Here is a 17,991-nt window from a genome sequence, read left to right on the forward strand (position 1 = left end):
TGAAAGCGAAATCAATAACCAGATCAGTTAATCCACAACACAAAATTAATGATTAGCAAATGACCTTATATTCAAGCCACAGGGAGTACACAAAAAAATCGAATTTTCTACCACATATGGAAGTTTTTCCTGTGGTATTTGTTAAACTCTGCTGTAACTAATAGAAACATAGAAAATATGAGTAGGCCATTCGGCCCGTTGAGCCTACACTGCCATTCAATACGATCATGGCTGATCGCCCAAACTCAGTACCCTGTTCCCTGTTATAAACGATAATGAAAATCCCCAAGTCGCAAGACGACTAGAACAAACAGGCATTCAAAAGGGAATTGGTTAGCCATCTAAACAGAAAACATTTGCAGCGCTAGAGAGAAAGGGTGAGAGAGTGGGAATAGCGTAGTTGATTTTGCAGGGGGCCAGCACAGACGTGACAGGCTGAGTAGCCTCCTTCTGTGCTGTAATCATCCTATGATTCTAAGTCATCATTTTTCTATGTCGACAAGTTATATATAAATAAATTAAAACTTTGGCTTTGTTCCAGAGGTTTGGGAGGGGGCAAGAGGAAGGAGATGAAAATCAACCAAAGATGGTTCACGCACATTTATACTCGATGACCTTTTCGCAATCTGGATGAAAAAACATTTACACAGCATAAGAAATAAAGGCTTGAAAGAACACAAAGATTACTGCTGGACCCCTAGAGGGTGGCAGGCAATGTGGACAGCACATGAACAGATTTAAACTCAAATTCTTTCGAAGTGAAGCCAAGAAGGAATGCTCCTTTAACAAGTTAACCAGAAGAGTAACAGATTTCATAGTTATAAATATAAAATTATATACTGGCACCACTTCTCCATCAAGGAAATCTGTACCATTGGTTCTACTGCCAATTAAATGGAGAAAATAATTGCGCTGAAATTTCTAACTAATGTTTCTGACCTTGAACTGAACTGGCTAAACGATGACTATTAAATGAAGTCGAATGTACATGTTCACTGGACATATTTTGGTTACTGATGTTCTCCAAAAAGTCAAGAGAGTTACAAAATAGCCAGAACAAAACACTCCTTATCGCGACCATGTAATCAAATTCTTGATTCAAGTGCTTTTGATAGTTCATTTCAATAAAATTGATTGTACACTAAAACCTCTTTCAAAATAAACTTAGATACAAATGTCAGATGTGTTCACCAAATATATTACTCAAAAGCTAATATCAAACATTTTTGCAAAAGTACACACAATCTCCCATAACGCCGCAGAGCATATTGCATGATACTCGGTTTTACAATGATTGAAGAATTGCATTATGCTATGTAATGCACAATGTAAAATTCCGCAGCTCCCTTTAGCCACTAACTCCAATTGCTCACCTTAATACAGCCTATAGTGACACACATTTAATTGTTGTTTGGTTAGGGAACTTTGCACATTGGAATATGGTCAATTTCAGGGAGCAGCTCAGAGGCACTCAACATGTTTTGCATTTGTAACCAAGTATGACCTCTGGATGCACTGGGCAAAGAATTTTATTTGTATAGTATTAGTGGATCTTCTGAGGCAGAGCTCTCAGCATAAAGAGCTTATGATCTTCTTTTACTGGTCTCTGACATCTGTGTTGCTGCTTTACTGTCTCTCATCTTCCCTCTGTCCTCCTGAGTCAGCCATCATGTTGCTGGCTCTCTTTTCTCGTTATATCTTTCTTTTGCCCCCTTTCTCAATCTGCTGCTTCCCTCTCCCTCACCTTCCACATTATTTTCAACTTCTGCCGCTTCCTCTACTTTCATGTGAGAAGTAGTGGGAGGCATGGCACAGAACCGCCAAGAATCACAGGGAATGTTTTCCAGATGCAGGTACGTGATGGGTGGGTGTTATTTGACCAGGGTACAGGCACCACCAGAAATCAGTGAAGAGATGGAACTTCAAGACTACTTGCTGCAAGTCTTACTATCTCACCACTTGTGAGCAAAGGGCACAGACAAATACTTGGAATTATAGCGATTATTGAAACTTGGCTTTTGATAGCTCAACATTCCTAGTTACAGCGTTTTCAGATTATATAGAGGGGGATAAAAAAAAAAGGAAAGGTTGCAATCTTGGTTGAAGAAACAATTACAGCTGTTTGAAGGGGGACAATATGCTAGAAAGATTGAACTGAGGAACACAAAAGGGACAATCACACTGCTGGGAGTATACTGCAGACCCACAAATAGTCGAGGCACCTAGGAGAGCAAATAATCAGGCAAATTGCTGATACTTGCAAAATCAATTGGGCAGTAATAGCAGAGGATTTTAACTATCCTATTAACTGGGCTAAAATTACTTTAAAATGTATAGAGGGCATTGAATTCTTAATATCGATTCAGGACAACAGTTTTTAAGCCAACGCATATCTTAATAAGCCCAAGAAGAAAAGGAGCAATTCTGAACCTTGTTTTAGGGAATGAAGCTGGTCAGGTGGAAGGGTTACTGGTAGGACAGCATTTTGGTGGCAGTTAGCATAATTCAGTATAGAGGGTGCAAGAGTGAAATTAAGAAGGCAATGAGGAAAGCAAAGAAAGGATATGAAAAATATCTGCAAGTGAAATCAAGGAAAACCCAAAGATGCTTTTATAAATACATAAAGAGTAAGAGGATATGGAAGGAGTAGTGCCAGTTAAAGACCAAAATGTTAACTTGTGTGTGGAGGCAGAAGATGTGGGCATGGTTCTTAATGAAAACTTTGCATCTATCTTCACAGTAGAGGGGGACAATGCTGACATTGGAGTGCAAAATATTAGATGGGATAAACAGACACAAAATATTCAGGGGTTTAGTATCTTTTGAAAACAGATAAACAACAAGGCCCATATGAAATCTATCCCAGGTGATGAGGTGCATAATAGTGGAGACTCTAACCATTTTCCAATGCTGTCTGACTACAAGCATGGTGTTGGAGGACTGCTAACATTTAAATGTTTAAAAAAGAGGAAGGGATAGCCTGAGTAATTAGAGGCCAATCAGCCTAACCTTAGTGGTGGGCAATATAAATCATAATTTAGAAAGACACAGATTAATCAAGGACAATCAGCATGGATTTGGAAAGGGAAGGTCGTGTCTGACTAACCTGATCGAATTTTTTGAGAAGTAACAAGGAGGGTCGATGAGGGCAGCATATATGATGTAGTCTACATGGATTTTAGCAAGGTCCCGCATGACAGTTTGGTCAGAAAAGTAAGAGCCCATGGGGTCCAAGGGAAGATGGAAAGTTGGATCTAAAATTGGTTCAGTAGCAGAAAGCAAAGGGGTATGGTCAACTGCTGTTTTTAGTGCAGTTCCACAGGGCTCAGTACGAGGTCCCTTGCTTTGCATATTGTGAATCAATGATTTAAACTTAAATGTAGGGGGCACAATTTAAAAATCTGTAGATACTAAAGTTGGCCATGTGATTGATATCTTGCAATCTTTCTTCCTATCAAAGGACTGGTCAGGTAGGCAGAAAAGTGGCAAATAGAATTCAATCCAGAGATATGTTGGGTAATGCATTTAGAGATGGCAAACACGGCAAGGGAATACACAACAAATGGTAGGATACTGAGAAATGAGGAGGAACAAAGGGATCCTGGAGTGCATGTCCACAGATCCCTGAAGATAGGACAGGATAAGATAACATACAGAATTCTTACCTTGATTAGCCAAGGCACAGCATGTGTAGGGAGGTTACACTAGAACTGTATAAAATACTAGATAGGTCACAGCTAAAGCACTGTGGCACAGTTCTGGTCACCGCATTACAGAAAGGATTTTATTTATTTAGAGATACAGCACTGAAACAGGCCCTTCGGCCCACCGAGTGTGTGCCGACCAACAACCACCCATTTATACTAACTCTACAGTAATCCCATATTCCCTACCACCTACCTACACGAGGAGCAATTTACAATGGCCAATTTACCTATCAACCTGCAAGTCTTTGGCTGTGGGAGGAAACCGGAGCACCCGGCGAAAACCCACGCGGTCTCAGGGAGAACTTGCAAACTCCGCACAGGCAGTACCCAGAATCGAACGCGGGTCCCTGGAGCTGTGAGGTTGCGGTGCTAACCACTGCGCCACTGTGTCGCATCAGAGAAGGTACAAAGGAGATTGACAAGGATGTCATCAGGACAGGAGAATTTTAGTGATGAGAAAAAATTGAATAGGCTGGGGTTGTTTTCTTTGCAACAAAGGAAGCTGGGGCGGGGGGGTTGGAAGATTTAATTCAGGTGCACAAAATTATGAGGGGCCTAGATAGAGTCGATAGGAAGAAACTATTTCCCTTAGCGGAGAAGTCAATAACCAGGGGTCATAGATTCAAACTGGTAAAAGGATTAGAGGCGACTCGAAAAAAAATTTCACCCCAAGGGTGATATGGGTCTGGACCTCACTGCCTGAAAAGGTGGTAAAGGTAGAAACCCTTACCACATTTAAAATATAGCACTTCAAGTGTGCATTCAAGTAACATACAGGGCTACAGACCAAGAGCTAGAAAGTGGGATTACACTGTATAGGTCTTGTTCGGCCAGCACAAACATGGTGGGGCAAATGGCCTCCTCCCGTACAGTAAATTTCCTATGTTTCAACGTTTGTACCCTCGCCCCTCAGTCCTAGTCACCTTCCATCAGCACCCACCCAACCTCCTGTTATCACTGTACTCATCACTCCCTTGCATCTACACTGCCCCTTCACACCACCTTCTCACTCTGCATCCTACTCACTGCCGAGATCTCTCCTCCCCCAATCACTCACCTCTGCCCTCTGCTTCCCCACCAGCCTCAAAGTTATTGTTTTAAAAAAGCACTTCCCGCATGATGACTAGCATACAGTTTCTTGAAGCGGGAGGAGTGTGGCTCAAACAAGGTGCGCAAGCGGAACAGTGCGGGAAGGCTGGTGAGTGACAAAATTTAAATGCTTTTTTTTTTAAAAACCGACTACCGAGAGGAACAAAACTAGGAGATAGCTCATGAATGCAGCAGCACCACCAAAATGCATTGGGCGAACTGAAAGCTAAGTATACTTTTAACTAAGATATGTAACACCCAGGTGTGAAAAAGAAGTTGTAACAGGAATTGTGTTAAACAGTAAGTGCAAGCCAATCCCAGCCTTTTAATATATATCTGATGGTAAGGCGCTGAAAACAATGAACCAGGTCCTTGAATCTCGTAGCCTGGGAAGGAAGGTTCCAGGGTCCAGGGGCAATTCTGCATGCGGCAGCTCCAAAGATGTGGTCATGAGGGTTTCTGAGCATAGAAAGCGTATCTTGGGATCAGAGTGGGGAAGAGCGAGGGCCAAATCTGTTGATATGTTTTAGCGGTTACTTAGTTCCGGCAGTATTAGGGAGCCTTAGTGGAGGGTGCTAGGAGAATGGGACTCAAATCACACCTTTGACCCTTTTGAATCAGGTGTCAAGACTACCCTGAACATTTATGCTGTTAAACACCCTCCTACCACTGTTGCTCCTATCGTCAATGGTTGCAAACTCTCTGCTCCGATTGTTACGAGCAGGTGGGGAATCATTACCCTTTTTTATCTCTCAACTGACCAAAGACAGCGTTTTTGCTAGAAACATGTTTTAACCCGAGCATTTTAATGGTCAACGAACAGAAAAATGACAGGTTTTCTCATAGGATTAAAGAAAGAAAAATGTTTATTAAACACACAAAAATATTTGCAACTTCACCCACACTCACAGAGACAGACACACGCACACAAATAAAAAGATAGAGATTAAAAGATAACATGCATTTAGGTCGGATAGTTTTTTTTTAAAAAAAAGAGTTCACTGTCAACCTTGCTATTTTCCTTGGGGGGGGGGGGGGGGAGAGATTTAAAAACGACGTGGGTCTGTTTTGTTTTCTTCTGGTTCACTGCAAACAAAACTTGGAAGGTTTCAGGAGGGCGAATGTGTTTTTGCAGACTTAGTTTTGTTGTATCTCAGTCACAGTTCAACGTCAAAAACCTTGGTACGATTTCTCAGGTATGGAGTTCAAGCCCACTTCCAGTCACTGCCCACTTGTAGTTTAAAGATTGTGTTCTTAGGCAAGGTCCTTCTTCCGCAGGAGAAAATGAAATCTCTCTCTCTCTCGCTGGCTCTGTCTTTGGTTTGCCCAGCACATACTTGTATTAAGTAAGCTACTTATCGGACCCCTGGTTTTTGTCAAGTGCCCATGGTTTCTCTTTACCATTGTCCTCCTTTATCAAAATAGAATGAGGCTGGGTGACACAGAGACCCCACTGTTTAACAATAGCCCCACCAACAGACACCATTTATGTGGAGTTTTTTTTCACACCCATTCATTTGAATTTGCAGACATCAGTCTGCCATGCCATTGTTAACCCAATTTTTTGAAGAGTCATAAACACAGAATGGACTATTTACATTTTAATGCCTTCTCTAAGGCTGAAGATTGACGCAGGGTTCTTGCAGTTTCCATGTGCATTGGTAGTACAGGATAAGGTCACCTGACCTTTCGACTTCCTGTTTTTCAGGAAAAGTGTCCATTTGAATTTGTTTGATAAGTTTATTATATACTTCATAATGCATGCATGAGCGTGACACTACCTTAATTTGCGAGTTCACTTAGCGAATATGCCGATTTATAGCCTTTAAATAAGCTACTAAAAAACAAAGGATTACTGCAAAACTCAAAACAATTGTTGCAGTCTCCTAACTTCAGTATAAAAATATGCACTCTTCTCCCAGAAAAATGATTGAGAAAAATGTTTTAACTATATTTTCACATGAAACAGAGGGTGGTCTACCATGACTGCCTTGGACAGCAGCCAAACAGAAGCAAATTCAAACTCAGCTTCCACCTAGATGAAAGAGTCCAAGACTGTGAAGAAATAGATTTATGATAAAACTTTGTTTTTGAACAAAGAAGTGCGTTATTCACTGAAGCTGAACTCCAGAGGTGAGCTGAGAGTGACTGCCCTTGACATCAAAGCAGCATTTGACTGAGTACGGCATCAATGAGCCCTAGCAAAACTATAGTCAATGGGAATCAGGAGAAAACTCTCCACTGGTTAGAGTCAGAGAGATAAGCACTGAAACAGGCCCTTCGGGTCAGCACCAACCATCAATCACCCATTTATACTAATCCTACATTAATCCCATTTTTCCTCTCACATCCCCACCTTCCCTCAATTCTCCTACCACCTACCTACACACACTAGGGGCAATTTTTCACAATAGCCAATTTACCTATCAACCCACAAGTCTTTGGCAAGTGGGAGGAAACCGGAGCACCCGGAGGAAACCCACGCAGTCATACAATTGTACAGCATAGAAACAGGCCCTTCAGCCCACCGCGTCCATGCTGACCATAATGCCTATCTATACTAATCCCACCTGCCTGCATTAATTCCATATCTCTCTATGCCTCGCTCATTCAAGTACCTGTCCAGATGCCTCCTAAATGTTGCTACTGTTCCTGCCTCCACCACCTCATTCCAGATACCCACTATTCTTTGTGTGAAAAATTTACCCCTTTGTTCCCCTTTAAACCTCCTCCCTCGCACCTTAAATCTATGCCCTCTAGTTTTAGTCACCCCTATCATGGGAAACAGACTCTGGCTATCTACCCTATCTATGCCTCTCATAATTTTATATACCTCTATCATGTCCCCTCTCAGCCTCCTTCGCTCCAGGGAAAACAGACCCAGCCTATCCAATCTCTCTTTATAACTCAAGCCCTCCAAACCAGGCAACATCCTTGTGAATCTTTTCTGCACCCTCTCTAGCTTAATCACATCTTTCCTGTAGTGCGGCGACCAGAACTGCACACAGTACTCCAAATGCGGCCTAACCAACGTTATGTACAACTGTAACAGGACGTCCCAACTCTTGTACTCAATGCCTCAGCCGATGAAGGCAAGCATGCCATACGCCTTCTTCACCACCCTGTCTACCTGTGTTACCACTTTCAGGGAACTATGTATTTGCACCCCAAGGTCTGTCTGCTCAACAAAACTCCCCAGGGCCCTGCCATTCACTGTATGTGTCCTGCCCTGGTTTAACTTCCCAAAATGCGTCACTTCACACTTGACTGTGTTAAATTCCATTTGCCAATCCCTTGCCTACTTTCCCAGTTGATCTATATCCTGTTGTAACCATGGACAACCTTCTTCACTGTCCACTATACCACCAATTTTGTTGTCATCTGCAAACTTACTAATCATGCCCCTCACATTCACATCCAAGTCATTAATATATATGACAAACAGATGGCCCAGCACCGATCCCTGTGGCACACCACTGGTCACCGGCCTCCAGTCTGAAAAACAACCTTCCACTACCACCCTCTGCCTCCCATCACCAAGCCAATTTTGTAGCCAATTTGCTAGCTCACCCTCACCCTGGCAGTCACAGGGAGAACTTGCAAACTCTGCACAGGCAGTACCCAGAACCGAACCCGGGACGCTGGAGCTGTGAGGCTGCGATGCTAACCACTGTGCCGTCATACCTAGCACAAAGAAAGATGGTTGTGGTTGTTGGAGGTCAATCATCTCAGTCCCAGGACATAACTGCAGGAGTTGCTCAGAGTACTGCCCTAGACCACCAGGCCTGGTGCAAGTACATAGTTCCCTGAAAGTGGCAACACAGGTAGACAGGGTGGTGACATATGGCATCATCAGCTGCTTCATCAATGACCTCCTCCCCTCCATCATTGGGTCAGAAATTGGGATGTTTGCTGATGATTGCACAATATTCAGTACCATTCACAACTCCGCAGATACTGAAGCAGCCTGTGTCCAGATGCAGCAAGACCTGTACAATATCCAGCCTTGGGCTGATAAGTGGCAAGTAACATTCGCGCCACAGAAGTGCCAAGCAATGACAATTTCCAACGAGAGAATCTAACCATCTCCCCTTGAGGTTCAATGGCATTACCATTGCTGAATCCTCCACTATCAACACCTTGGGTGTTACCATGGACCAGAAACTGAACTGGACCAGCCACATAAATACTGCGGTTACAAGAGCAGGTCAGAGGCTGGGAATTCTGGAAATGAGGAATTCACTTTCTGACTCCCCAATGCATGTCCACCAACTGGAAGGCACAAGTCAGGAGTGTGAAGGAATACTCTCTACTTGCCTAGATGGGTGCAGCTGCAACAACCTTCAAGAAGCTCAACACCATCCAGGACAAAACAGCCCACTTGATGGGCACCCCATGCACCACCTTAAACATTCACTCCCTTCGACACCAAAGCACAGTGGCAGCAGTGTGTACCATTGCAAGATGCACTTAGCAACTCACCATGGTTCCTTCGACAGCACCTTGCAAACCCACGACCTCTTCCACCTAGGACAAGGGCAGCAAATGAATGGGAACACCACCGCTTGCAAGTGCCCCTCCAAGCCACACACTATCCTGACTTGGAACTATAATTGCCATTCCTCCATTGTTGCAGGGGCAAAATCCTGGAAATCCCTTCCTAACAGCACTGTTGGTGTACCTACACCCCAAGGACTGCAGCTCACCACCTACTCGAGGACAATTAGGGATGGGCAATAAATGCTGGCCGAGCCAGCGACACCCACATCCCATGAACGAATAAAAAAAAAGTGTTGTCTTAACAGTTCATGATAGTAAAGGAACAATATTTTAACTAAAAAAAACTGTAATAAAGCTCAGAGCTTTCAAACTTAAACTTGCTTCCAAATTTTTTGGAAAAGGAAAACTTTCAAATTTTTGGAGAATGAGGAAGATACTCTTTATTCCAACTTGTATCTACTGATGCAAGCTACAAGATGGCATAATCTTAAAATTAGGGCTAAGAGTATGGAAAAAGTAAGGAGTGAGATCACACCAAGGCTAGTGGAACTCTGGAACACTCTTCCCCCAAAAAGCTGTGTATGTTAGTTCAATTGAATTTTTTTTTAGCTTAGTGTATCAAGGGGTAAGGAGCAAAGCAGATAAATGGACTTTAAATCTCAGCTGATCTGTACAGTCATGAATGGCAGAACAAGCCCAATGGTCCATACTTGTTCCTATATTAGTACAAAATTTATAATGGTTTGATTACAAAACTCAATCTTTCACTTAAAAGGCTCTTAATAATTAGATTAGGATATACACAGCACTAAACTAACTACAGCTACCTGAACAAGTAATTTCACAGCTTGTGCACATTTAATGTAACTGCGTGCAAACAGCTAAGTAAACTATGGTTAAGTTTAGCAGTGACTTCTGAACATTCTTACGCACCTCTCTACCCCCTCCAGGCTCAAAACAATTCAACCTGCATTTGGATCAAGGTCTACTGCATTCATGCATTGCACTACAGTCAAAAAGTTAAGGGGAGGCAATAGAACATAAAGCTGCTTTCTACTAAACAGATCACACTGCTTTTTGAAAATTCAACCCACGCAAAAATACCAGGTGAAAGATTGTGGTAACACCACTCAGACTTTTGTGCAGTACTGTTGTGGATTCAGAGGACCATGGAATTTATGATTGAGAAAATGAACCTGGCAAGTAATCAGCAAAAAATTCAGGAGGTAAGTTTGGAAGTTGTACCAGTGTTTTAATCCATGACTGGATTTGCAATGATGAAAACTGCTGTTCAAGATACAAAATATGGAATAACTGTCCTGAATTAATGCGCTAATGCTTTGGGCCAGAGTGGGAGAGAAGCAGGGTCACCCCATTTCACTTTTTTGTTAGTCTGAAACACATAGAAAAGGCTACAAAAATGTAGAAAATGTAGGATGTAGGTTGGGTGCACAGGGAAGGCAAAAATCAATGAACGGTTACAGCTAGTCACGTCCCAATGCTTATTTATAAGGGCTGTTGGTGGAAGCCTATTGCCTCAATTGCAGGCAATATACCAGGCAGAAGAAAGGGGTTTAAAAAAAGCTTAGAAACTTTCCAAACACACATCACTTTAAAGCCTGCTATAATTCCGTCAAAGCTAGTAGGAGCTGCATGTAAGTACTTAAGTGATATTATTTACTTCCTTGCGTGTTTGTTGACTGGGAAAGGTGGTGGTGAACAAGAAACCTCAAGTCCCAGTCAGCATTTTTCACTAATCCAACAGGAGAAACTGGGAGCTCTTACAGGGAATTAAAATATCTAAGTGCATTTAACATCTTAATGTTTCAATAACTTTTACGAAGGAAAATCAAATCATTAGTTTTTGGAAGGCTTGAGGATCTTCGAAACTTTTTCAAAAAAAATTTTCTCCAATAACTGACTCAAAACAAATTCAAACCACATAACTGCTAACAAGACTGATGATGCCCATGATCAATTTAAAATAAGTAGAGAATATACAGCTCAGAAACAGGCCACTTGGCCCAACTCGTCTGACTGGTGTTTGTACTGCATACAAGTCCTCAGAGTCCATCCACTGCAGCTCAGCACATCTTTATATTCCCTTTTCTCTCGTATTCATCTAATTTCCTTTTGAAGGAATTCAAGCTATTTGCCTCATGTGGTAGCAAGTTTGATATTTTAACCACAGTAAAGAAATTCCCCCTTATTTCTCCATTGGATTGATTAGCAACCATCTTGTATTTATGGCTCTAGTTTTCGATTTTCCCATTAGTGGAAACATTCTCCCCATATTTACTCTGTCCAACCCATTCATAATTTTTTTTAAAGTCCTCTACCAGGTTTCCTTTAATTCTTCTCTTTTCTAAAGAAAAGAGCCTTAACTCTTAAGTCGTTCCCAACAGCTGTTATCTCTCAGTTCTGGTACCATCCTAGTAAATCGTTCACACACTTTCTACAGTGCTTCCATGTCCTTTTTATTGCATGGAGACCAGAATAGTGTTGCAGGGAAGGAAAATTAGAAGGAGTCTGTAACTACTCCTGTACATCTTCATCACGGAATGGCGAAAGCTGGAAACCCAAATAAAAAAACTACAACCAGAAAATGTATCTTATGTTCTTAGTATGGATAAAAACAATTAACTTCTTCTATTCGATTCATGGGTACTCTTAATGTTATGGGAAAGGCAACTATTGCTTTACCTTTCCAAGAATGATCGAATGTGCACAGTGAGGCAACCATTCAGCCCGTTATGTCTATGCCGGTTCTCTAAGAGCAACTCACCTAGTCTCACTCCCCTGCCATTGACCCAGAGCCCTGCAAATTACTCCTCTTCAGATAATTAATCATTACCCTTTGAAAGCCACAACTGAATCTGCCTCCACCACACTCTCACAGTGCATTTCCGATCCTATTCAGTCGCTGTGTAAAAATGTTTCTCATATCACCTTTGATTCTTTTGTCATTCATCTTATATCAGTGTCCTCTGGCTCTCAGCCCTTTTGCCAATGGAAACAGTTTCTCCCCAACTACTCTGTCCAGACCCATTCTCTTCTCTAAGGACCATAGCCTCAGCTTCTCCAATTTATTCTTGTAACTGAAGCCTCTCATCCTTGGAAACATGCTTGCAAATCATTTCTGCAGCCTCTCCAACATCTTCACATCCTTCCTGAAGTGCGGTGCCCAGACCTGTACACAATATTCCAGTTGATGCAGAATCAGTCTTTTACTAAGGTTCTTGTTAGCATCCTTGCTTTTGTACTATCTGCCTCTGTTCATAAAGTCCAGGATCCTGCATGCCTTAACAGTTTTCTGAATCTGCCCTGGCACCTTCACTGATTTGTGCACATATACCCCCAAGTCCCTTTGCTCTTGCACCCCGTTTAGAATTGCATTTCTTTAATGTTATATTGCCTTTCATCATTCTAATAATTTCACACTTCTCTGCATTAAAATTCATCTGCCACATGTCCACCCATTCCACCTGTCTATGTCTTCTTGAAGTCTATTGTTACGATTGAGGCAGGAGGAGTACACTGTTTATTTCAGTTCCACTTCTCCACAGGTCACAGCATATAAAAAATTTTTCCCACTTAGCGATACGTTCAATCACAGACTATTTTTACCCCAGAATAAAACACACCAACCAGATTTCTTTAACCAACAAAATTACCAGATTATAAAACAGGTTTTAACCAGAAATGAAGCAAAGCAAACACACAGATTGAAATATAAAAGTTCCCTTTTTAACACACACAAACAAACCAGAAAAAGAAAGGGTTTTAGAGCTCTTATTACAAAAAAAAAACACTTGGGCTGAATACTTGCTCATTCTCGAAGAAAGAAAGAAGATATGGAAAGGTGTCCTTTGTTTTGGTTTGGCGTCCCAAATGCGTATAGACGGCTGTCACTGGGATCTTCCTAGAACAGTTCTGTTAAGGTGACGTTGAAGATCCGTTTGGGCAGGCTTCCCAGGAAATGCAACAGAAGTTTCAAACTGGCCTTAAGGCAGAAATGCAGCAACAGTTTCAGTTTGCTTCTTACACTTGTTGCTCAGCTTCTTGAGAGATGGAAAACTAGCAGTTTTTTTTTCCCTAAAGAGCTGGAACACACTGGGTTGGAGTGGTTTGTTCTTCTGACAAGCTGATTCTTTACTCCTTTTCAAACTGCTGTTCATCCCCGATGGCCTTTTGCAACAATTCAAAGTGAAACCAAAAATATTTCAGAAGTCAAGCCTCCTGACCCCTATATATCTTGACTTGTTACTTCTCTGTAAACATCTGCCCCAAGTCAAAAACAACACCTGCTGGGTAATTATTTGAAGACTGGTGCCTTCCAGTAACTGTTTTTAAGCACTCCTTGATCCTTCCAGTAATTGTCTGATTTCAAAGCCAGACCTCTCAGTGACCTTGGTAAAAACCCATCCAAGGAGTCTTTTCACTTTTCCCAAAATAAACCAATGTCCAGTTCTAAAATACATGAGTCCTCAATAAAAAGTTAAAAATATAGAAGCACTCATAACACTACCACTACCCTCCTCACAGTTCACTATACTTCCAAGTTTTGTATCATCTGCAAATTTATAAATTGTGCCCCAAGTATAGATCATTGAAATAGATCAAGAAAAGCAGTGGTCCTTATATCAATCCCGTGGAATGCCACTATAGTTCTTCACTGCCACTGGGTCAAAAACCTGGAACTCCCTTCCGAACAGCACTAAGGGTGTACCTACACCACATGGGCTGCAGTGGTTCAAGAAGGTGGCTCACCACCACCTACAGAAGGATTATTAGGGATGGGAAACAAATGTTGACCTTGCCAGTGACGTTCACATCCCATGAAAGAATCAAAGGAAAATACCTTCCTTTAGTCTGGAAAAAACAACTGTTCACCACTACTCTGTTTCCTGTCATTCAGTTAACTTGATATCCATGCTGTCACTGTCTCTTTTATTCCATAGGCTTTCACTTTGCTGTTATATGGTACTTTATCAAATGTCTTTCGGAAGTCAGTGTACACATCATCTGCATTACCCTGATCAACTTTCTGTTACCTCATCAAAAAACTCAATCAACTTGGTTAAACACAATTACCCTTATAAATCAGTGTTGGCCATCCTTAATTAATCCATATTTGTCCAAGTGATTATTTTTTGTCCCACATTTTCATTTCTAACCACCAAGGTTAAACTGACTGACCTGTGAGTTGCTGGGCTTATCCATACATCATTTTTTAAACAAGGGTGTATAATTTGCAATTCTCCAGTCCTCTGACACCACCTCTGCATCTAAGCTTGATTGGAAGATTATGGCCAGTGCCTCCACAATTTCCATCCTTAGCATTCTCAGATGCATCTGATCTGGTCCTGGTGACTTATCAACTTTAAGTACAGCCAACCTATCTAATAGCTCCTCTTAATTTTTAGCTCATCTAGTGTCGCAACTTCCTCCTCTTTCACTATGACTGTCAGCACCTTAGTGCTTGGTAAAGGCAGATGCAAAGTACTCACTTTCTGCCTCCATGCGTATCTCTCCTTTTTCATCCCTAATCGGCCCCACTCCTCTTTTTACCCCCTTTCACTACTTACAGTAAAAGCTTTGTTCTCTGGCATTTGCCGAGCCAGAGAGGTGTCAGATAACATAAAATTCCGGTTAATCAAGCATTGTGCTTACCAAGGCAATACAATAGTTTTAATTTTAAGAGAAATGATTAAACACAAAGTAGATGATGTACAAATGCAGCGCCACTAAGACGAAGATCAGCAGGATCACCAACTAATACAGAGACCAACTGACTGCACTTGGGAAAAATCAGCCCAGGAGAGATTTAGGAGATGACTGGAGGTGCCAGATGGATTCTGGTTACTACAATCGAGACTACTTTAGGGAGATTTTGGAAATTCCGGACAATAGAGCCTGCTGGGTGGCAAAGTGCCGAATGACCAAGTTTTTATTGTATATGCCCACAGCAGTCGTTTGGATTCCTTTTTATGTTGACTGCCCATCTCTTAATATTTTCTCTGCTGCTTTTATTTCTTTTTTCATTTCCCTTCTGAATTTTCTATATTCAGCTTGTTCTCATTTGTATTATCAACTTGAGACGCGTGAAACACACCCCTTTTCTGCTTCATCTCACTAACTCTTTCATCATCCAGGGAGCTCTGGCTGGTTTATCCTAACTTCCCTCTAATGGACTGAACCCGAACCATCGCCTCTTTTAAAGCCTTGAGGAACAAAGGACTGCCTTAAAAATATTTATCCAGTCCACCTTTCTACCTACATTTCTCGACTTGGCAGCAGCTGGATGATAGACTGCCTTTTTTTTTCAAAAAAACCACATCGAATTTAATGTTCCTGAACTTTTGCATCTCATCCCGAGAACTAAATTACCAGACGAAGTACTCCCCCATGTGGAACAAGGAGGCACAGCTAGTTAACAGGAACAAAAACAAGAAATGCTGGAATCACTCAGCAGGTCTGGCAGCATCTGTGGAAAGAGAAGCAGAGTTAACGTTTCGGGTCAGTGACCCTTCTTCGGAACTGACAAATATTAGAAAAGTCACAGATTATAAGCAAGTGAGGTGGGGGTGGGGCAAGAGATAACAAAGGAGAAGGTGCAGATTGGACCAGGCCACATGGCTGACCAAAAGGTCACGGAGCAAAGGCAAACAATATGTTAATGGTGTGTTGAAAGACAAAGCATTAGTACAGATTAGGTGTAAATACACTGAATATTGAACAGCAGCAAGTGCAAACCTGAAAAAAAAACCTGAAAAAAACAGTGGGTAAGCAAACTGAACAAACTATGAAATGAAATAAATGCAAAAAAAAGATTGTAAAAAATGTAAAAAAAAAAGGAAGAAAAAATAACTAAAAATGAAAGTAAAATGGGGGGCTGTCATGCTCTGAAACTATTGAACTCAATGTTCAGTCCGGCAGGCTGAAGTGTGCCTAATCGGTAGATGAGATGCTGTTCCTCGAGCTTGCGTTGATGTTCACTGGAACACTGCAGCAATCCCAGGACAGAGATGTGAGCATGAGCAGGGGGGAGTGTTGAAATGGCAAGCAACCGGAAGCTCAGGGTCCTGCTTGCGGACTGAGCGGAGATGTTCCGCAAAGCGGTCACCCAGTCTGTGCTTGGTCTCCCCAATGTAGAGGAGACCACACTGTGAGCAGCGAATACAGTACAGTACATTGAAAGAAGTACAAGTAAATCGCTGCTTCACCTGAAAGGAGTGTTTGGGGCCTGGGATAGTGAGGAGAGAGGAAGTAAATGGGCAGGTATTACACCTCCTGCGATTGCAGGGGAAGGTGCCCTGGGACGGGGACGAGATGGTGGGGGTAATGGAGGAGTGGACCAGGGTGTCGCGGAGAGAACGATCCCTTCGGAATGCTGACAGGGGAAGGGAGGGGAAGATGCGACTGGTAGTGGCATCACGCTGGAGGTGGCGAAAATGGCGGAGGATGATCCTTTGGATATGGAGGCTGGTGGGATGAAAAGTGAGGACAAGGGGAACCATGTCACGGTTCTGGGAGGGAGGGGTGAGGGTAGAGGTGCGGGGAATGGGTCGGACACGGTTGAGGGCCCTGTCAACCACAGTGGGGGGAAATCCTCGGTTGAGGAAAAAAGGAGGTCATATCAGAAGCACCGTCATGGAAGCTCGCATCATCAGAGCAGATGCGTTGGAGACGGAGAAACTGGGAGAATGGAATGGAGTCCTTACAGGAGGTAGGGTGTGAAGAAGTGTAGTCGAGGTAGCTGTGGGAGTCGGTGGGCTTATAATGGATATTGGTAGACAACCTATCCCCAGAGATGGAGACAGAGAAGTCGAGGAAGGGAAGGGAAGTGTCAGAGATGGACCATGTAAAGGTGAGAGAAGGGTGGAAATTGGAAGCAAAGTTGATAAAGTTTTCTAGTTCGGGGCGGGAGCAGGAAACGGCACCGATACAGTCATCAATGTACCGGAAAAAGAGTTGGGGGAGGGGGCCTGAGTAGGACTGGAATAAAGAATGCTCGACATATCCCACAAAAAGACAGGCATAACTAGGACCCATGCGGGTACCCATAGCGACACCTTTTACTTGAAGGAAGTGCGTGGAGTTGAAGGAGAAGTTGTTCAATGTGAGAACAAGTTCAGCCAGGCGGAGGAGGGTGGTGGTGGATGGGGACTGGTTGGGCCTCTGTTCCAGGAAGAAGCGGAGAGCCCTCAAACCATCCTGGTGGGGGATGGAGGTGTAGAGCGATTGGACGTCCATAGTGAAGAGGCGGCGGTTGGGACCAGGAAACTGGAAATTGTCAAAATGACGTAGAGCGTCAGAAGAGTCACGGATGTAGGTGGGAAGAGACTGGACCAGCGGAGAAAAGATAGAGTCTAGATAGGAAGAAATAAGTTCAGTGGGGCAGGAGCAGGCTGACACAATGGGTCTGCCGGGACAGTCCCGTTTGTGGATTTTGAGAAGGAGGTAGAAGCGGGCTGTCCGGGGTTGTGGGACTATGAGGTTGGAAGCTGTAGAGGGAAGATCTCCAGAGGAGATGAGGTCAGTGACAGTCCTATGGACGGTGGCTTGATGTTCGGTGGTGGGGTCATGGTCCAGAGGGAGGTAGGAAGAGGTGTCTGTGAGTTGGCGTTGAGCTTCTGCAAGGTAGAGGTCGGTACGCCATACAACAGGGACTAGGCAGCTCAATGATGGGTGA

General features: G+C 42.8%; 2 protein-coding genes across 14 annotated transcripts in view; one reads left to right on the forward strand and one right to left on the reverse strand.

Moving 5' to 3' along the window:
- Positions 1-17,991, reverse strand: part of LOC137379651 (serine/threonine-protein kinase WNK1-like) — a 275,316-nt gene that overhangs the window by 156,390 nt on the left and 100,935 nt on the right. The window lies entirely within an intron of this gene.
- Positions 10,265-17,991, forward strand: part of LOC137379652 (ninjurin-2-like) — a 354,918-nt gene continuing 347,191 nt past the window's right edge. For 2 of the 4 annotated variants that reach the window (XR_010976877.1, XM_068050793.1), the window contains exon 1: positions 10,265-10,522. Coding sequence is in view for 1 of the 4 variants with exons in the window: in XM_068050793.1 (XP_067906894.1) it covers positions 10,466-10,522 (57 nt within the window). In the remaining 3 variants the exon portion in view is untranslated. The remainder of the gene's footprint in view (positions 10,523-17,991) is intronic. The other 2 variants (XM_068050795.1, XM_068050794.1) reach the window with 2 other exon arrangements.

Source organism: Heterodontus francisci, chromosome 18, assembly GCF_036365525.1.
Source record: "Heterodontus francisci isolate sHetFra1 chromosome 18, sHetFra1.hap1, whole genome shotgun sequence".
Taxonomy (NCBI): Eukaryota; Metazoa; Chordata; class Chondrichthyes; order Heterodontiformes; family Heterodontidae; genus Heterodontus; species Heterodontus francisci.